Genomic DNA, 22,846 nt, shown 5'->3' on the forward strand with positions numbered 1-22,846 from the left:
AACATACCTACATCAGTACCACTAAATGTAACTTCAACAGTACACTGGTACTAACATACCTACATCAGTACCACTAAATGTTACTTCAACAGTACACTAGTACTAACATACCTACATCAGTACCACTAAATGTTACTTCTATGGTACACTGGTACTAACATACCTACATCAGTACCACTAAGTGTTACTTCAACAGTACACTAGTACTAACATACCTACATCAGTACCACTAAGTGTTACTTCAACAGTACACTGGTACTAACATACCTACATCAGCACCACTAAATGTTACTTCAACAGTACACTGGTACTAACATACCTACATCAGTACCACTAAGTGTTACTTCAACAGTACACTGGTACTAACATACCTACATCAGTACCACTAAATGTTACTTCAACAGTACACTGGTACTAACATACCTACATCAGTACCACTAAGTGTTACTTCAACAGTACACTAGTACTAACATACCTACATCAGTACCACTAAGTGTTACTTCAACAGTACACTGGTACTAACACACCTACATCAGTACCACTAAGTGTTACTTAAACAGTACACTGGTACTAACATACCTACATCAGTACCACTAAGTGCTACATCAACAGTACACTGGTACTAACATACCTACATCAATACCACTAAGTCTTACTTAAACAGTACACTGGTACTAACATACCTACATCAGTACCACCAAGTGTTACTTAAACAGTACACTGGTACTAACATACCTACATCAGTACCACTAAGTGCTACATCAACAGTACACTGGTACTAACATACCTACATCAGTACCACTAAGTCTTACTTAAACAGTACACTGGTACTAACATACCTACATCAGTACCACTAAATGTTACTTCAACAGCACACTGGTACTAACATACCTACATCAGTACCACTAAGTGTTACTTCAACAGTACACTGGTACTAACATACCTACATCAGTACCACTAAGTGTTACTTAAACAGTACACTGGTACTAACATACCTACATCAGTACCACTAAGTCTTACTTAAACAGTACACTGGTACTAACATACCTACATCAGTACCACTAAGTCTTACTTAAACAGTACACTGGTACTAACATACCTACATCAGTACCACTAAGTCTTACTTAAACAGTACACTGGTACTAACATACCTACATCAGTACCACTAAGTCTTACTTAAACTGTACACTAGTACTAACATACCTACATCAGTACCACTAAGTGTTAACTACATTAAATTCTACGCTGTTTGAAGCCTAACGTGGTAGTTGGTGATAAATGAAGTTTTCGGGCTAGTCTAGCAAATTAAAAGTTTTAAGACCTACTCTGTAACAGACTGTTTGTAACTGGAAGTTTTAAGACCTACTCTGTAACAGACTGTTTGTAACTGGAAATTTTAAGACCTACTCTGTAACAGACTGTTTGTAACTGGAAGTTTTAAGACCTATTCTGTAACAGACTGTTTGTAACTGGAAGTTTAAAGACCTACTCTGTAACAGACTGTTTGTAACTGGAAGTTTTAAGACCTACTCTGTAACAGACTGTTTGTAACTGGAAGTTTTAAGACCTACTCTGTAACAGACTGTTTGTAACTGGAAGTTTAAAGATCTACTATGTAACAGACTGTTTGTAACTGAAAGTTGAAAGACCTACTCTGTAACAGATTTTTTATAACTGGAAGTTTTAAGACCTATTCTGTAACAGACTGTTTGTAACTGGAAGTTTTAAGAACTACTCTGTAACAGACTGTTTGTGACTGGAAGTTTTAAGACCTACTCTGTAACAGACTGTTTGTAACTGGAAGTTTCAAGACCTACTCTGTAACAGCCTGTTTGTAACTGGAAATTTTAAGACCTACTCTGTAACAGACTGTTTGTAACTGGAAGTTTTAAGACCTATTCTGTAACAGACTGTTTATAACTGGAAGTTTTAAGACCTATTCTGTAACAGACTGTTTGTAACTGGAAGTTTTAAGAACTACTCTGTGACAGACTGTTTGTGACTGGAAGTTTTAAGACCTACTCTGTAACAGACTGTTTGTAACTGGAAGTTTTAAGACCTACTCTGTAACAGACTGTTTGTAACTGGAAATTTTAAGACCTACTCTGTAACAGACTGTTTGTAACTGGAAGTTTTAAGACCTATTCTGTAACAGACTGTTTATAACTGGAAGTTTAAAGATCTATTCTGTAACAGACTGTTTGTAACTGGAAGTTTTAAGACCTATTCTGTAACAGACTGTTTATAACTGGAAGTTTTAAGACCTATTCTGTAACAGACTGTTTATAACTGGAAGTTTTAAGACCTACTCTGTAACAGACTGTTTGTAACTGGAAGTTTTAAGACCTACTCTGTAACAGACTGTTTGTAACTGGAAGTTTTAAGACCTACTCTGTAACAGACTGTTTGTAACTGAAAGTTTAAAGATCTACTATGTAACAGACTGTTTGTAACTGGAAGTTTAAAGATCTACTATGTAACAGACTGTTTGTAACTGGAAGTTTTAAGATCTATTCTGTAACAGACTGTTTGTAACTGGAAGTTTTAAGACCTATTCTGTAACAGACTGTTTATAACTGGAAGTTTTAAGACCTACTCTGTAACAGACTGTTTGTAACTGGATATTTTAAGACCTACTCTGTAACAGACTGTTTGTAACTGGAAGTTTTAAGACCTATTCTGTAACAGACTGTTTATAACTGGAAGTTTAAAGACCTACTCTGTAACAGACTGTTTGTAACTGAAAGTTTAAAGACCTACTCTGTAACAGACTGTTTGTAACTGGAAGTTTTAAGACCTACTCTGTAACAGACTGTTTGTAACTGGAAATTTTAAGACTTACTCTGTAACAGACTGTTTGTAACTGGAAGTTTTAAGACCTATTCTGTAACAGACTGTTTATAACTGGAAGTTTAAAGACCTACTCTGTAACAGACTGTTAGTAACTGAAAGTTTAAAGACCTACTCTGTAACAGACTGTTTATAACTGGAAGTTTTAAGACCTACTCTGTAACAGACTGTTTGTAACTGGAAGTTTTAAGACCTACTCTGTAACAGACTGTTTGTAACTGGAAGTTTAAAGATCTACTATGTAACAGACTGTTTGTAACTGAAAGTTTAAAGATCTACTCTGTAACAGACTGTTTATAACTGGAAGTTTTAAGACCTACTCTGTAACAGACTGTTTCTAACTGGAAGTTTAAAGATCTACTATGTAACAGACTGTTTGTAACTGGAAGTTTTAAGACCTACTCTGTAACAGACTGTTTGTAACTGGAAGTTTTAAGACCTACTCTGTAACAGACTGTTTGTAACTGGAAGTTTAAAGATCTACTATCTAACAGACTGTTTGTAACTGAAAGTTTTAAGACCTATTCTGTAACAGACTGTTTGTAACTGAAAGTTTAAAGATCTACTCTGTAACAGACTGTTTATAACTGGAAGTTTTAAGACCTACTCTGTAACAGACTGTTTGTAACTGGAAGTTTAAAGATCTACTCTGTAACAGACTATTTATAACTGAAAGTTTAAAGATCTACTCTGTAACAGACTGTTTGTAACTGGAAGTTTTAAGACCTACTCTGTAACAGACTGTTTGTAACTGGAAATTTTAAGACCTACTCTGTAACAGACTGTTTGTAACTGGAAGTTTTAAGACCTATTCTGTAACAGACTGTTTGTAACTGGAAGTTTAAAGACCTACTCTGTAACAGACTGTTTGTAACTGGAAGTTTTAAGACCTACTCTGTAACAGACTGTTTATAACTGGAAGTTTTAAGACCTACTCTGTAACAGACTGTTTGTAACTGGAAGTTTAAAGATCTACTCTGTAACAGACTATTTATAACTGAAAGTTTAAAGATCTACTCTGTAACAGACTGTTTGTAACTGGAAGTTTTAAGACCTACTCTGTAACAGACTGTTTGTAACTGGAAATTTTAAGACCTACTCTGTAACAGACTGTTTGTAACTGGAAGTTTTAAGACCTATTCTGTAACAGACTGTTTGTAACTGGAAGTTTAAAGACCTACTCTGTAACAGACTGTTTGTAACTGGAAGTTTTAAGACCTACTCTGTAACAGACTGTTTGTAACTGGAAGTTTTAAGACCTACTCTGTAACAGACTGTTTGTAACTGGAAGTTTAAAGATCTACTATGTAACAGACTGTTTGTAACTGAAAGTTGAAAGACCTACTCTGTAAGAGATTTTTTATAACTGGAAGTTTAAAGATCTACTCTGTAACAGACTATTTATAACTGGAAGTTTTAAGAACTACTCTGTAACAGACTGTTTGTGACTGGAAGTTTTAAGACCTACTCTGTAACAGACTGTTTGTAACTGGAAGTTTTAAGACCTACTCTGTAACAGACTGTTTGTAACTGGAAATTTTAAGACCTACTCTGTAACAGACTGTTTGTAACTGGAAGTTTTAAGACCTATTCTGTAACAGACTGTTTATAACTGGAAGTTTAAAGACCTACTCTGTAACAGACTGTTTGTAACTGAAAGTTTAAAGACCTACTCTGTAACAGACTGTTTGTAACTGGAAGTTTTAAGACCTACTCTGTAACAGACTGTTTGTAACTGGAAGTTTTAAGACCTACTCTGTAACAGACTGTTTGTAACTGGAAGTTTTAAGACCTACTCTGTAACAGACTGTTTGTAACTGGAAGTTTAAAGATCTACTATGTAACAGACTGTTTGTAACTGAAAGTTGAAAGACCTACTCTGTAACAGACTTTTTATAACTGGAAGTTTTAAGACCTACTCTGTAACAGACTGTTTGTAACTGGAAGTTTAAAGATCTACTATGTAACAGACTGTTTGTAACTGGAAGTTTTAAGATCTATTCTGTAACAGACTGTTTGTAACTGGAAGTTTTAAGACCTATTCTGTAACAGACTGTTTATAACTGGAAGTTTTAAGACCTATTCTGTAACAGACTGTTTATAACTGGAAGTTTTAAGACCTACTCTGTAACAGACTGTTTGTAACTGGAAGTTTTAAGACCTACTCTGTAACAGACTGTTTGTAACTGGAAGTTTTAAGACCTACTCTGTAACAGACTGTTTGTAACTGGAAGTTTAAAGATCTACTATGTAACAGACTGTTTGTAACTGGAAGTTTAAAGATCTACTATGTAACAGACTGTTTGTAACTGGAAGTTTTAAGATCTATTCTGTAACAGACTGTTTGTAACTGGAAGTTTTAAGACCTATTCTGTAACAGACTGTTTATAACTGGAAGTTTTAAGACCTACTCTGTAACAGACTGTTTGTAACTGGAAGTTTTAAGACCTACTCTGTAACAGACTGTTTGTAACTGGAAGTTTTAAGACCTACTCTGTAACAGACTGTTTGTAACTGGAAATTTTAAGACTTACTCTGTAACAGACTGTTTGTAACTGGAAGTTTTAAGACCTATTCTGTAACAGACTGTTTATAACTGGAAGTTTAAAGACCTACTCTGTAACAGACTGTTAGTAACTGAAAGTTTAAAGACCTACTCTGTAACAGACTGTTTATAACTGGAAGTTTTAAGACCTACTCTGTAACAGACTGTTTGTAACTGGAAGTTTTAAGACCTACTCTGTAACAGACTGTTTGTAACTGGAAGTTTTAAGACCTACTCTGTAACAGACTGTTTGTAACTGGAAATTTTAAGACCTACTCTGTAACAGACTGTTTGTAACTGGAAGTTTTAAGACCTATTCTGTAACAGACTGTTTATAACTGGAAGTTTAAAGACCTACTCTGTAACAGACTGTTTGTAACTGAAAGTGACCTACTCTGTAACAGACTGTTTGTAACTGGAAGTTTTAAGACCTACTCTGTAACAGACTGTTTGTAACTGGACGTTTTAAGACCTACTCTGTAACAGACTGTTTGTAACTGGAAGTTTTAAGACCTACTCTGTAACAGACTGTTTGTAACTGGAAGTTTAAAGATCTACTATGTAACAGACTGTTTGTAACTGAAAGTTGAAAGACCTACTCTGTAACAGACTTTTTATAACTGGAAGTTTTAAGACCTACTCTGTAACAGACTGTTTGTAACTGGAAGTTTAAAGATCTACTATGTAACAGACTGTTTGTAACTGGAAGTTTTAAGATCTATTCTGTAACAGACTGTTTGTAACTGGAAGTTTTAAGACCTATTCTGTAACAGACTGTTTATAACTGGAAGTTTTAAGACCTATTCTGTAACAGACTGTTTATAACTGGAAGTTTTAAGACCTACTCTGTAACAGACTGTTTGTAACTGGAAGTTTTAAGACCTACTCTGTAACAGACTGTTTGTAACTGGAAGTTTTAAGACCTACTCTGTAACAGACTGTTTGTAACTGGAAGTTTAAAGATCTACTATGTAACAGACTGTTTGTAACTGGAAGTTTAAAGATCTACTATGTAACAGACTGTTTGTAACTGGAAGTTTTAAGATCTATTCTGTAACAGACTGTTTGTAACTGGAAGTTTTAAGACCTATTCTGTAACAGACTGTTTATAACTGGAAGTTTTAAGACCTACTCTGTAACAGACTGTTTGTAACTGGAAGTTTTAAGACCTACTCTGTAACAGACTGTTTGTAACTGGAAGTTTTAAGACCTACTCTGTAACAGACTGTTTGTAACTGGAAATTTTAAGACTTACTCTGTAACAGACTGTTTGTAACTGGAAGTTTTAAGACCTATTCTGTAACAGACTGTTTATAACTGGAAGTTTAAAGACCTACTCTGTAACAGACTGTTAGTAACTGAAAGTTTAAAGACCTACTCTGTAACAGACTGTTTATAACTGGAAGTTTTAAGACCTACTCTGTAACAGACTGTTTGTAACTGGAAGTTTTAAGACCTACTCTGTAACAGACTGTTTGTAACTGGAAGTTTTAAGACCTACTCTGTAACAGACTGTTTGTAACTGGAAGTTTTAAGACCTACTCTGTAACAGACTGTTTGTAACTGGAAGTTTAAAGATCTACTATGTAACAGACTGTTTGTAACTGAAAGTTTAAAGATCTACTCTGTAACAGACTGTTTATAACTGGAAGTTTTAAGACCTACTCTGTAACAGACTGTTTCTAACTGGAAGTTTAAAGATCTACTATGTAACAGACTGTTTGTAACTGGAAGTTTAAAGATCTACTCTGTAACAGACTATTTATAACTGAAAGTTTAAAGATCTACTCTGTAACAGACTGTTTATAACTGGAAGTTTTAAGACCTATTCTGTAACAGACTGTTTGTAACTGGAAGTTTAAAGATCTACTCTGTAACAGACTATTTATAACTGAAAGTTTAAAGATCTACTCTGTAACAGACTGTTTATAACTGGAAGTTTTAAGACCTATTCTGTAACAGACTGTTGAGAACTGGAAGTTTTAAGACCTACTCTGTAACAGACTGTTTGTAACTGGAAGTTTAAAGATCTAGTCTGTAACAGACTGTTTATAACTGGAAGTTTAAAGATCTACTCTGTAACAGACTGTTTGTAACTGGAACTTTAAAGATCTACTCTGTAACAGACTGTTTGTAACTGGAAGTTTAAAGATCTACTCTGTAACAGACTGTTTGTAACTGGAAGTTTTAAGACCTACTCTGTAACAGACTGTTTGTAACTGGAAATTTAAAGATCTACTCTGTAACAGACTGTTTGTAACTGGAAGTTTTAAGACCTACTCTGTAACAGACTGTTTGTAACTGGAAGTTTTAAGACCTACTCTGTAACAGACTGTTGAGAACTTCGCCCGATCTTTTTTCTCAGTACCTCGCTTCAAGTATCATAACCAGATGCTGGATTGATTTCACTGTTTCCGTCTCAACAGTCGTATTCTTAAAACAGTATGAATAATATATCAAATGCCTGTTTCTTTAACGGAGATATAAAAATCGTTTAACAGCTGAGTAGAAAATGTGTAGAAACGTTCAAGTCTTCATATTTCGACGACTTTAATTACGGTTTCGTGAATGTTAGAACGGTACGTATTCTCACAAATAAACAAAATCGTTCGTTAAATGTCTGAAAGCGCCCCGATGGCTAAACGGTTAAATATTGCAGCTTGGGTTAAATATTAAAAAAATATATATTGACACGTTTAAATAAAATCTTTTTGTTGTTTTATTTTGTGTTTCGGGCAAGTGCCCAGTGATTGAGTGATAAAAATCGAGTTACAACAAATACATGTAACAGAGCCTTGAACACCTGTCTGAGGACGTCTGTGTAAAGTTTTTATTTAGACGAATATGTTGAGTCTCTATCATAGTTTATCTGATAAACTCAAGTCTAACAGAACAACACTCATTCTAATATGATGGTTCATAATACTAAACATTTGGTTTCGATATCTGTGGTGAACCACATCTAGCTGATTACGTTCTTTTATGATTAACAAAAATATATAGACGTAGAAATAAACATGTTCCTAAATCTATGTGTGACAGAGAGCCACACACCTCCAACCCTTTGACCACTCTTAACAAATAGTAGAGTTTATTGACACGTTACAACACTCCCACGAGGGAGAGGGCGAGCATGTACGGTGGTGCAATTTGAATCCACGATCCGTAAATTGCGATCGAGCGTTCTAACCAGACGTTTATTGTTTTGTTTATATATACAAAGTTACACAACGGTTAATAGTCACTAATACTGAAGTGAAACACCAGAGGAAAGGCAGCTAGTTAACCCCTCCACCATTTTCGACTACACTAGTCAAATGCTTGGATTTCATTGTTATTCATATACCCACAGCCCCAGACTAACGAACGTCAACCACAGTACTTTATTTGGTAGACTTATTCACTTAGAATAACTTTTAATAATTTCACTTACCGGTGGAAAACATGACACTGAACGGTCAGCTAGTATAAGTTTTAAAGATGTGAAGTTATCGTTGGAAAACATGACACTGAACGGTCAGCTAGTATAAGTTTTAAAGATGTAAAGTTATTATTGGAAAACATGACACTGAACGGTCAGCTAGTATAAGTTTTAAAGATGTAAAGTTATCGTTGGAAAACATGACACTGAACGGTCAGCTAGTAGAACTTTGAAAGATGTGAAGTTATCGTTGGAAAACATGACACTGAAAGGTCAGCTAGTAGAACTTTGAAAGATGTAAAGTTATTGTTGGAAAACATGACACTGAACGGTCAGCTAGTATAAGTTTTAAAGATGTAAAGTTATCGTTGGAAAACATGACACTGAAAGGTCAGCTAGTAGAACTTTGAAAGATGTAAAGTTATCGTTGGAAAACATGACACTGAACGGTCAGCTAGTAGAACTTTGAAAGATGTGAAGTTATCGTTGGAAAACATGACACTGAAAGGTCAGCTAGTAGAACTTTGAAAGATGTAAAGTTATTGTTGGAAAACATGACACTGAACGTTCAGCTAGTAGAAGTTTTAAAGATGTAAAGTTATTATTGGAAAACATGACACTGAACGGTCAGCTAGTAGAAGTTTTAAAGATGTAAAGTTATTATTGGAAAACATGACACTGAACGGTCAGCTAGTAGAAGTTTTAAAGATGTAAAGTTATTATTGGAAAACATGACACTGAACGGTCAGCTAGTACAAGTTTTAAAGATGTGAAGTTATCGTTGGAAACATGACACTGAACGGTCAGCTAGTATAAGTTTTAAAGATGTAAAGTTATTATTGGAAAACATGACACTGAACGGTCAGCTAGTATAAGTTTTAAAGATGTAAAGTTATCGTTGGAAAACATGACACTGAACGGTCAGCTAGTAGAACTTTGAAAGATGTGAAGTTATCGTTGGAAAACATGACACTGAAAGGTCAGCTAGTAGAAGTTTTAAAGATGTAAAGTTACCGGTGGAAAACATGACACTGAACGGTCAGCTAGTATAAGTTTTAAAGATGTAAAGTTACCGGTGGAAAACATGACACTGAACGGTCAGCTAGTATAAGTTTTAAAGATGTAAAGTTATCGTTGGAAAACATGACACTGAACGGTCAGCTAGTATAAGTTTTAAAGATGTAAAGTTATTATTGGAAAACATGACACTGAACGGTCAGCTAGTATAAGTTTTAAAGATGTAAAGTTATCGTTGGAAAACATGACACTGAAAGGTCAGCTAGTATAAGTTTTAAAGATGTAAAGTTACCGGTGGAAAACATGACACTGAACGGTCAGCTAGTATAAGTTTTAAAGATGTAAAGTTACCGGTGGAAAACATGACACTGAACGGTCAGCTAGTATAAGTTTTAAAGATGTAAAGTTATCGTTGGAAAACATGACACTGAACGGTCAGCTAGTATAAGTTTTAAAGATGTAAAGTTACCGGTGGAAAACATGACACTGAACGGTCAGCTAGTAGAAGTTTTAAAGATGTAAAGTTACCGGTGGAAAACATGACACTGAACGGTCAGCTAGTATAAGTTTTAAAGATGTAAAGTTACCGGTGGAAAACATGACACTGAACGGTCAGCTAGTATAAGTTTTAAAGATGTAAAGTTATCGTTGGAAAACATGACACTGAACGGTCAGCTAATATAAGTTTTAAAGATGTAAAGTTACCGGTGGAAAACATGACACTGAACGGTCAGCTAGTATAAGTTTTAAAGATGTAAAGTTACCGGTGGAAAACATGACACTGAACGGTCAGCTAGTATAAGTTTTAAAGATGTAAAGTTACCGGTGGAAAGCATGACACTGAAAAGTCATCTGATTGTTTTGTTTGTTTGTTTTTTGAATTTCGCGCAAAGCTACTCGAGGGCTATATTCGCTAGTCGTCCCTAATTCAGCATTGTAAGACTAGAGGGAAGGCATTTAGTCATCACCACCCACCGCCAACTCTTGGGCTACTCTTTTACCAACGAATAGTGGAATTGACCGTCACATTATAACGCCCCACGGCTGAAAGGGCGAGCACGTTTGGCGCGACCGGGATTCGAATCCGCGACCCTTAGATGCCGAACGCCTTAACCCAACTGGCCATACCGGGCCATGTCATCTGATAAAACTTTTAAATAGCTGTGAGTTCCCCGATAGCTTGATACATAAGTTAGAACACAAACCAATGTATGTGTATAAATTCAAGTAAACCACATCTCACGAGTACACGTGAACGTTACTAGTGGGTCTTCCAAACGTTTGGTTTTGCAGCTAAGAGCAAAACTACGTAATGGATTATCTGTTCTTTGCCAACAGCTGGACACGAGCCCCAATTCTCTCATGTTGACCAATATCCTTTCTCAAAATGAATGGTTTCTCTTTCTTCTTTGATTTGCTTTTGAAATTTTAGCGCATATCGACGTTCAACATGTTTTAATTTGGAATTAACAGTACTCTCCACTTGGCTGTATAAAGAATGCGACTTCCCAATCGAATTTATAACTCACCAACAGCCCAAACCTAGCGTGTCTTTAAGGTATCGGAACGTGGACGATATAACACCAGCACTTCGATATATAGCATCAACAATTTAACCGCTAGCCCTCTGGCATGCTGAACAAAATGAATATACGAACTTCTGACCAAACCATTTTTACATTTGTTATAAAGTATCAACATATTCATTTACACAAAAATAACATAGGTTTAACAGCATATTAAAACACACTTATAGAAACATAACATTACTTTAACTGTGTACTAAAACGTACTTATAAAAACATAACACAAATCTAACTGTATATGAAAACATAATTATAGAAACATTACACTAGTTTAACAGTGTATGAAAACATAATTATAGAAACATTACACTAGTTTAACAGTGTATGAAAACATAATTATAGAAACATTACACTAGTTTAACAGTGTATGAAAACATAATTATAGAAACATTACACTAGTTTAACAGTGTATGAAAACATACTTACAGAAACATAACAGTAATTCTAACTGTACATTAAAACATACTTACAGAAACGTAACACTACTTCTTACCGTATATTAAAACATATTTATACAAACATAACATTAGCTCTAACTGTATACTAAAATATACTTATAGAAACGTGACACTAGTTCTGTCTGTGTATAAAAACATACCTATAGAAACATAACAGTAGTTTTAACTGTATACGTATAGCAACATAACACAAGTTCTAACTTTATATTAAAACATACTTATAGCAACATAACACAAGTTCTAAATGTAGATTAAAACATACTTATAGAAATATAACACTAATTCTATCTGTATATTAAAACATATTTATAGAAACATAACACTAACTCTAACGTATATTCACAAATACGTAAAGAAACACAACACTAGTTCTTACTGTATATTAAAACATACATACTTATAGAAACATAACACTGAGTCTAACTCTGTAACATGGTCAGGTGTGTTAAGGCGTGCGACTCGTAATCCGAGGGTCGCGAGTTCGAATCCCGGTTGCACCAAACATGCTCGCCTTCCCATCCGTAGGGGGGGGGTTATAACGTGACGGTCAATCCCACTATTCGTTGGTAAAACAGTAGTCTAAGAGTTGGCGGTTGGTGGTGATGACTAGCTGCCTTCCCTCTAGTCTTACACTGCAAAATTAGGGACAGCTAGCGCAGATAGCCCTCGAGTAGCTTTGCGCGAAATTCAAAAACCAACAAACACTAGTTCTAACTATATATTAAAACATACTTATGACAATATAACACTAGTTACAATTGTATATTAAAACATAATTATAGAACCATAACACTAATTCTAACTGTGTATTAAAATATACATATAGAAACATAACACTAGTTCTAACTTTATATTAAAACATACTTATAGAAACTTAACACTGGTTCTAACTACATATAAAAACATACTTATAGAAACATAACACTAATTCTAACTGTATATTAAAACATACTTGTAGAAACATAAAAGTGATTCTGTGTATTAGAACGTATTTATCAAAACATAACACTAGTTCTAACTGTATATTAAACATACTTATGGAAACATAACAGAATTCTGTGTATTAAAACATTTCTAAAAACATGACACTAGTACTAATTCTACAGTACAAAAACAAAGTTTATAATAAAAATTATCATATTCAGTAGGTTTGTTTTAAGGGGGGTGACATATGTTATTTGTTGCTAGAATTATTGAGTGTTTCTAACACAAACTACAAGTTAAATTACTAGCGTTATTTTCCTAACAGAATACAGACATATTCCACGACTTACCAATACGATAACAAAAAGCGTACTTTTAACAGCAAAATCCTAAACCTAGCCTAGTGAAGATCACACATGGACAGTAAGTAATACGTCATAAATATAGCGTGCATATATTTGACGTACAACATTCTGCTTCACAGTGCCTCACACTAGGACATCACGTTCTCGCGTGCTATGAATACATCGGCCAATAACAGGTCGTGATGTGAGTCAACGGGGTTATGCTTCTTCTGGTGGGTTGAATTTTAAATTAATCGCGTGTGTTTCTTCCTCATAGTTATTTATATCTAATCATTATCCGTGGAGATCGAGCCCTGAATTCTAGCATTACAAAAACCTAGAGAGTACATTTTCGTATTCTTGTTTCAATGGATTTCAAGAACTGAAATATAGACAAATTTACTACTAAAATAATTTAAAATATTTTCAGAAGATTATACGTGTTTCATGCCAATACTATAGAGGCTATCTCCCGAGATTACTTGTGCAAAGAGTCCAGACGGCACAAATGTAAACCTCAACTATGAGGGTTAACCATATGAACACTCTTCTAAATTAAAAAACATATATATAAGCATATTATATTATTATAGACCATAACTTGTACTCTACTTAGAAATTTGAATATTGTTATAAACTATAATTCTTACTCTGTACTTAAATGTATTAATATTGTTATAAACTATAATTTGTATTGTCTACGTAAATAGATTAATATTGTTATAAACTATAATTTGTATTGTCTACGTAAATAGATTAATATTGTTATAAACTATAATTTGTATTGTCTACGTAAATAGATTAATATTGTTATAAACTATAATTTCTAATGTCAACACCACGAGTTGTTTCTTTTAGTGCCAAAATCTCTTCTTTCACAGTTCCATCACAGGAAACATAACGAATAAATACCGCCAGTAGTGGGTTATCTTGTATGTCTGTAGATTCGTCAAGGGCTAAGCTGAATGCAAAGGAATTCTTTAAATCATTTTGCATTTTGCCTGCAACATCATGACTGATCTGGGAGATACGTCTCTCTTTAGTGTGACGTGAAGCTACTGGTTGTGCTGTTAGTCGCTGAAGTTTTGTGTTATTTCGATCTAACACTGCAGCAACTTTAGTTATGTTCTTTTTAACAAATTTGCCATGAAAATACAGGCTTTTAGCACGAGCAATATTCCATGATATAATAAAACTAGCTTCAGCTGTTGTATCAACTTCCTAACCGAACGTTGTCAACAGTGTTTGCTGGCTATTTATTGATGATTTTAACACAGTAAACTTGTTTTTCTGTAATTCTGATTTAGGTGGATAATCAGTCAAAAAAATTTTGTAATTTGTTTCATAGTGAAGTTTCCATTTACTGGATTTGTAATGACTGAGTAACACATTGCAGATAAGACACAAAGGTTTACCTTCTTGTAATGACTGAGTAACACATTGCACATAAGACACAAAGGTTTACCTTCTTGTAATGACTGAGTAACACATTACAGATAAGACACAAAGATTAACCTTCTTGTAATGACTGAGTAACACATTACAGATAAGACACAAAGGTTTACCTTCTTGTAATGACTGAGTAACACATTACAGATAAGACACAAAGGTTTACCTTCTTGTAATGACTGAGTAACACATTGCAGATAAGACACAAAGGTTTATCTTCTTGTAATGACTGAGTAACACGTTGCACATAAGACACAAAGGTTTACCTTCTTGTAATGACTGAGTAACACATTACAGATAAGACACAAAGGTTTACCTTCTTGTAATGACTGAGTAACACATTGCAGATAAGACACAAAGGTTTATCTTCTTGTAATGACTGAGTAACACGTTGCACATAAGACACAAAAGGTTTACCTTCTTGTAATGACTGAGTAACACATTACAGATAAGACACAAAGGTTTACCTTCTTGTAATGACTGAGTAACACATTGCAGATAAGACACAAAGGTTTATCTTCTTGTAATGACTGAGTAACACGTTGCACATAAGACACAAAGGTTTACCTTCTTGTAATGACTGAGTAACACATTACAGATAAGACACAAAGGTTTACCTTCTTGTAATGACTGAGTAACACATTGCAGATAAGACACAAAGGTTTATCTTCTTGTAATGACTGAGTAACACGTTGCACATAAGACACAAAGGTTTACCTTCTTGTAATGACTGAGTAACACATTACAGATAAGACACAAAGGTTTATCTTCTTGTAATGACTGAGTAACACGTTGCACATAAGACACAAAGATTAACCTTCTTGTAATGACTGAGTAACACATTACAGATAAGACACAAAGATTAACCTTCTTGTAATGACTGAGTAACACATTACAGATAAGACACAAAGGTTTACCTTCTTGTAATGACTGAGTAACACATTGCAGATAAGACACAAAGGTTTATCTTCTTGTAATGACTGAGTAACACGTTGCACATAAGACACAAAGGTTTACTTTCTTGTAATGACTGAGTAACACATTGCACATAAGACACAAAGGTTTACCTTCTTGTAATGACTGAGTAACACGTTGCACATAAGACACAAAGGTTTACCTTCTTGTAATGACTGAGTAACACATTGCACATAAGACACAAAGGTTTACCTTCTTGTAATGACTGAGTAACATATTGCACATAAGACACAAAGGTTTACCTTCTTGTAATGACTGAGTAACACATTGCACATAAGACACAAAGGTTTACCTTCCTGTAATGACTGAGTAACACATTGCACATAAGACACAAATGTTTACCTCCTTTAACAGTGAATGCAAAATCTTCCTCCCACTCTGGTTTAAAATTTCTGTTTTCATCTTCATACTTTTCCTCCTTACAATTTGACGACGCCATCTTCCTTCACAAAATTTTCACAGACACTTTTAAAAATTAAAGTGAAAAGAAACAATAAGCACCAACATGCGCAACGCAACCAAACTATACAGCGCCCAGTATTATACTAACACTCCGCTAATTTGACTGCCAGCATCACAGCCACACACGCCACAATGATGCCCAATAAAACCAACATTGTTAGCACCGGCTTGTATGATTACTCATCCTCCAACACAATTTCTCTGTAATCCTTGCTTTATTATTACTGATTCTCCATCACAATTCTCCTGTAATTCTTGCTTGTATGATTACTGATTCTCTAACACAATTCCACTGTAATCCTTGCTTTATTATTACTGATTTTCTAACACAATTCCTCTGTAATTCTTGCTTGTATGATTACTGATTCTCTAACACAATTCCTCTGTAATCCTTACTTGCATGATTACTGATTCTCTAGCACAATCCCTCTGTAATCCTTGCTTGTATGATTACTGATTCTCTAACACAATACCTTTGTAATTCTTGCTTGTATGATTTCTGATTACACTGTGCAACACTCAAAAATGTACAAGAGTTCTGTGGCCATTTTTATATGCAAAATGACATGGGAAATCCATTTCTGGCCTTCTTTTTGTTGAATTAGGCATGTTTTTTGCAGAATTGTCACTGTATACCCTTTTTGTCATTATTATTAAATAAAATTCTCTACCGCATTGTAAAATAATTTTCAACCCAGGGCTAGAGACCAATCTTAGTAACACCTACAATGTGATATGATAAATAGCACAGTACAGTTTAAAATCATATTTTCTGGTTTATTTTTGTGTGCTTATATTTAATTGAGTTTATCACTTAATACTTTATACGTCAAAGCTTGTGTTTAATGTTATTTTTTTCTTTCAGATCTTATTTGTTTTCAACAATGAGTGCAAGACAGTGCAAAAATGATCCAAACAGATTCTGTTACATATGTGGGGAATTAACTTTTGCTAAAGAAAAGCGCAGTATTACACGCCATATCAAGAAAATGTACAAGGCGTACTACGTTTGTGACTTAGGAGACCAGGACAAGTCATGGGCTCCTCATGTGTGTTGCCTTACATGTGTGAAGACATTGAGTGCCTGGTATGCAGGAAAAAATGTTCACATGAAGTTTGGTGTGCCAATGATTTGGCATGAGCATAAAGATTACTCTAATGTTTGCTATTTCTGTCAGCAAGACTTTACAGGCTGTACTACAACAAAGAAAAAGAAACACATTGTTTACCCAAATTTGCAATCAGCAATGGGCCCAGTAGAGCACTCAGAAAATTTACCTGTGCCCAAACCTCCAGATCAAGAAATGCAGAGTTCCAGCAGTGAAGATGAACATTCCAGTGGTGAATATGTGGAGCCCAATCATCCAGAAAGCGAGAATAAACCAATACCATTTTCTCAAGAGGCTCTAAATGACTTGTGCAGGGATCTCTATTTAACCATAGACAAAAGTGAGTTTCTGGCATCAAGGCTTCAAGAACGTAATCTTCTTGAGAAAGGAGTGAAGATAACACTGTACAGGAAACGTACAGAGGATCTGCTTGCATTATTCACCATGAAGGATGACTTATGCTTTTGTAATGACATCACTGAACTTTTTGAGCAACTGGAAATACCATATGATAACACCAACTGGCGACTTTGCATAGATGCATCCAAGGACAGCATCAAAGCTGTTCTACTACACAATGGTAACACTCTGCTTTCTGTTCCCATAGCTTATAGCACAACCATGAAAGAATCATATGAAAATCTGAAAGCAATTCTGACAAGCATACAGTATGATGACCATAACTGGCATATTTGTGCAGATTTCAAGGTTGTGGCCATGCTTACTGGCCTTCAGCTTGGCTATACTAAATTTTGCTGCTTCCTGTGCTTATGGAACTCCAGAGCAAGAACTGAACATTATGTACGCAAGGATTGACCGATCCGAGATGAAATTGAGCAAGGAAAACACAACATCATGCACAAACCACTTGTGAAAAGTGATATAATTCTTTTACCACCTTTGCATATTAAACTTGGTTTGTTTAAGCAATTTGTGAAAGCCTTAGACAAGGAATCCTCCACATTTGCATATCTTGCAGAGAAGTTCCCTTCCCTGAGTCAAGCTAAAATTAAAGAAGGTATCTTCATAGGTCCCCAAATTGTACTTGATGAAACCTTCATCACACATCTCAAGAGAAAAGAGAAGCTTGCCTTTGAGTCATTCAAGAAAGTTTGTGATAACTTCCTGGGGAACCATCGTTCAGAAGACTATGTGCAAGTTGTGAATGATCTGCTGAGTCATTATCATGATATTGGATGTAACATGTCTCTGAAAGTTCATGTGCTCCACTCTCATTTGGATTTTTTTGCGAAAAATCTTGGTGATGTGAGTGATGAACATGGCGAGAGATTCCATCAGGATATTTCAGTGATGGAGCGACGATTTAAAGGAAAATGGAACCCTGGCATGTTGGCAGACTACTGCTGGGGTATAAAAAAAAGAAGATCACACTCCACACAAGAGTGGCGTGTTTTGTTAGACCAACTAACTTTTTGTTTTGTTTTTTGTAACTTTCAGTATTTGCAATGTTGTGTTCAATACGCGATATTTTGCAGTATATTATAAAACATATGGTTCATGGTACAGGAAAACGGTGCTTAATCTGGAGGAATAAAGGTAAGATTCAGAATCAGGACAAGGTTTTGACCCAGAAAAAGTCTTACTTAACTAGTACTTTTTTTTAACCTGAAATTTGTTGCACAGTGTTATCTAACACAATTCCTCTGTAATCCTTGCTTGTATGATTTCTGATTATCTAACACAATACCTCTGTAATCCTTACTTGTAGGATTTCTGATTCTCTAACACAATATCTCTGTAATCCTTACTTGTAGGATTTCTGATTCTCTAACACAATACCTCTGTAATCCTTACTTGTATGATTTCTGATTCTCTAACACAATACCTCTGTAATCCTTACTTGTAGGATTTCTGATTCTCTAGCACAATTCCTCTGTAATTCTTACTTGTAGGATTTCTGATTCTCTAGCACAATTCCTCTGTAATTCTTATTGTTCTGAAATTTGTTTAATCCCTGACTTAAATCTAACATTAATATTAGGATTTAAATTATTAAATATATTGATTCAAGATGGAACTCAGGCAACATATTTCCGCGAGCCACACATCATATGACAAAGAGCCGCAGTTTTGCCACCTTTGTTATAGACCGTACTTTGTACTCTTTAGTTAAATAGATTTATATTACTATAAACTATAATGTGTAGTCTCTACATAAATAAATATATAACTATTTTTACAGACTATATATTGAACTGTCTACTTATATAAATATATTATGTTGTTAAAGACCACGTATTGTGTACTCTGGATCATATATATTAAGTTATGTATTACTGAATTATTTCTAATCTAGAATTGGTTATTGTATTAAAACCATGTCATCCAACTTGGAATATATGTTAAAATATGATAGTTCATTTTAATCGCCGCACTTTATGATAAAATACTGTTTTTATTTTCACTGTAACTTCCTCCTTTGTGTGTATAACACCCAAAATGTGTCACTCTCAGGATTAGTTTTGAATTTCACGCAAGCCTACACGAGGGCTATCTACGCTAGCCCTTCCTAATTTAGCGGTAAGAGACTACAGGGAAGGCAACTAGTCATCACCACCAACTCTGGGGTTATTTTTTTTTACCAACTAATAGTGGGATTGACCGTCATATTATAACGCTACCACGGCTGTAATAGCGAGAATGTTTGATGCGACGTGGATTCGAACCCCCGACTGTCAGATGAGGAGTCGTACACCTTAACCCACTTGGCCATGCCGGAGCGTTGAGTGTTAGTGAAACAAACCTTTAGTGAAGTTCCACATTCTCCTATAGAATATGTGGGTCTTCGAAAAACATCGTGAGAGCTGAATAGAAGTTTATAGTGAAATTATGATTGGTTTAGGCCTCGATATAATGACGAATATCGATTTAAACATCAGAAGGTCATATTATACCATATAAACATATAACAGTCTTCGATGCTTATATCATTCCCGCGTTACGTACTTTCAGTTTGTTATCAAAAGCACGTTTTGATCCAATTCGACTCGTATCACCGATTTATCAGATATTAATAATGACTTCGTGTTACTTGGAGATCTTCTCCTGAAATACATTCCCCGTATTTCTATAATATCAAAACAATGACTTTCTGAACGATAAATATCTGTTTGTACCTCACTCATATTCAATACGTCACCTTCGAATCTAATTACCATGAAATCTGCGCGTATCCCATGTTTGTATTGATAGAACATTGAAAGTATAGTTTTGTTTCAGAGTTTTACAAGTATTAAAAATCGAAAAACGAAACAAGAGAAGTACAATAAATATCACCTTTGTAGTTTATAAAGTTGTTCTATCACGTTCTTTAATATCGTATATTTGTGTTAATTTTTAAGATAAACGGTTTCTAATTTTCGGAATGTATAAACGTTTCTGGTCAAATATCTGTAGTTTCCCAATTACTGAGTGTTGCTTGATGTTAAATTAAAACAAGTATACATATTAAAATAAACGTAACACTCGGTACACAATGTTAAACTGGTTAACCAGAGACTATATGCTCGATAATCAGAATGTTAAACTGGTTAATCATAGACTATATGCCCGATAATCAGAATGTTAAACTGGATAATCATAGACTATATGCTCGATAATCAGAATGTTAAACTGGTTTATCATAGACTATATGCTCGATAATCAGAATGTTAAACTGGATAATCATAGACTATATGCTCAATAATCAGAATGTTAAACTGGTTTATCATAGACTATATGCCGATAATCAGATTGTTAAACTGGTTTATCATAGACTATATGCCCGATAATCAGAATGTAAAACTGGATAATCATAGACTATATGCTCGATAATCAGAATGTTAAACTGGTTAATCATAGACTATATGCCGATAATCAGATTGTTAAACTGGATAATCATAGACTATATGCCCGATAATCAGAATGTTAAACTGGATAATCATAGACTATATGCCCGATAATCAGAATGTTAAACTGGATAATCATAGACTATATGCCCGCAAATCAGAATGTTAAACTGGATAATCATAGACTATATGCCCGATAATCAGAATGTTAAACTGGTTAATCATAAACTATATGCTCGATAATCAGGATGTTAAATTGGTTAATCATAGACTATATGCCCGCAAATCAGGATGTTAAACTGGATAATCATAGACTATATGCCCGAAAATCAGAATGTTAAAGTGACTAATCATAGTAGACTGTGTGCTGATAACCAAAATGTTAAAGTGTTAATCACTGACTATATTCCTAATAATCAGAATGTTAAAGTGGCTACGTTAAGGACATTCTTGAAAAACAGGAAGTTAAACTGGCAACATGAGGAACTCAATGTTAAACTAACTACATTAGAAATTAGAACTGAGTTGGTAATTATAGATTCACATTAACCGACTTTATGTCACATTACCGATTACACTCTGAAGTTTGATATATTCACGCTCTGTACTGTTGTAGATTGGTTGTTTTTTCTGATACAAGTATCAGTATTATTGTTTGTCTAGTATTAGCGTCGCAAGATGGGCGTGGCTTAATGGCTAAAACTTTACAAAACTCTGAGCTTTATAAAAGATTATTATTGATTTGGGAGTGTTACAGTTTGTTGATTCTTTATTGAGTCAGACAGTTAGCTGTAAACTCTGAACTTATACAGTTAAAGAAGTAATACAGCTACGTAAGGTATCGTTTCCACAAAATAACTCAGAGTAGGGGTGTGTTAACCCTTTCTTTGTGAAGTTAGGCCAAATACTGTTTTCCTAAAATCCGAGCAAGTTGTGTAATTTGTGTTCAAATATAATAAACGTTAGTTTTAATATTAAGTAAGCTGGACCTTGGATCATTTAATGATACAAAGGAATCATATCAACAATAGAAACTATGACCACATTTTTTTTCACATTAAGGATTATCTTGGTAAAATAAAATACAAAATGACTAAACCTTGGTCGATGTGATGAGATTGAAATGATGAAATAACAGTAAATATCAGAATTAAAATTACAAATTTTACAGATGAATTACAAACAAAATCAATTTAATCGACGAAAACGGAGAGTATGTATAAAACGTGTTACATTCGAGTAACAAGGAAGTAACTAGGAAGGAAATATGACAACAACAACATCACAGTTAGAAGGAAGTACAAACTAAAACCAACAAACTATAAATAAAATAAGAAAACAACATCACAGTTAGAAGGAAGTACAAACTAAAACCAACAAACTATAAATAAAATAAGAAAACAACATCATTACAGTCAGAAGGAAGTACAAACTAAAACCAACAAACTATAAATAAAATAAGAAAACAACATCATAACAGTCAGAGGGAAGTACAAACTAAAACCAACAAACTATAAATAAAATAAGAAAACAACATCATTACAGTTAGAAGGAAGTACAAACTAAAACCAACAAACTATAATTAAAATAAGAAAACAACATCATTACAGTCAGAGGGAAGTACAAACTAAAACCAACAAACTATAAATAAAATAAGAAAACAACATCATTACAGTCAGAAGGAAGTACAAACTAAAACCAACAAACTATAAATAAAATAAGAAAACAACATCATTACAGTCAGAGGGAAGTACAAACTAAAACCAACAAACCATAAATAAAATAAGAAAACAACATCATTACAGTCAGAAGGAAGTACAAACTAAAACCAACAAACTATAAATAAAATAAGAAAACA

At 34.3% G+C, this 22,846-nt stretch overlaps 1 protein-coding gene across 2 annotated transcripts in view; it reads right to left on the reverse strand.

Moving 5' to 3' along the window:
• Positions 1-13,338, reverse strand: part of LOC143228184 (putative glutamate receptor) — a 38,263-nt gene extending 24,925 nt beyond the window's left edge. Inside the window, exon 1 of one of the 2 annotated variants that reach the window (XM_076459485.1) lies at positions 13,152-13,338. Coding sequence is in view for 1 of the 2 variants with exons in the window: in XM_076459484.1 (XP_076315599.1) it covers position 13,175 (1 nt within the window). In the remaining variant the exon portion in view is untranslated. The remainder of the gene's footprint in view (positions 1-13,151) is intronic. The other variant, XM_076459484.1, reaches the window with a different exon arrangement.
• Between the last annotated feature and the right edge of the window lie 9,508 nt (positions 13,339-22,846).

The sequence above is a fragment of the Tachypleus tridentatus genome, chromosome 10 (genome assembly GCF_004210375.1).
Source record: "Tachypleus tridentatus isolate NWPU-2018 chromosome 10, ASM421037v1, whole genome shotgun sequence".
Taxonomy (NCBI): domain Eukaryota; kingdom Metazoa; phylum Arthropoda; class Merostomata; order Xiphosura; family Limulidae; genus Tachypleus; species Tachypleus tridentatus.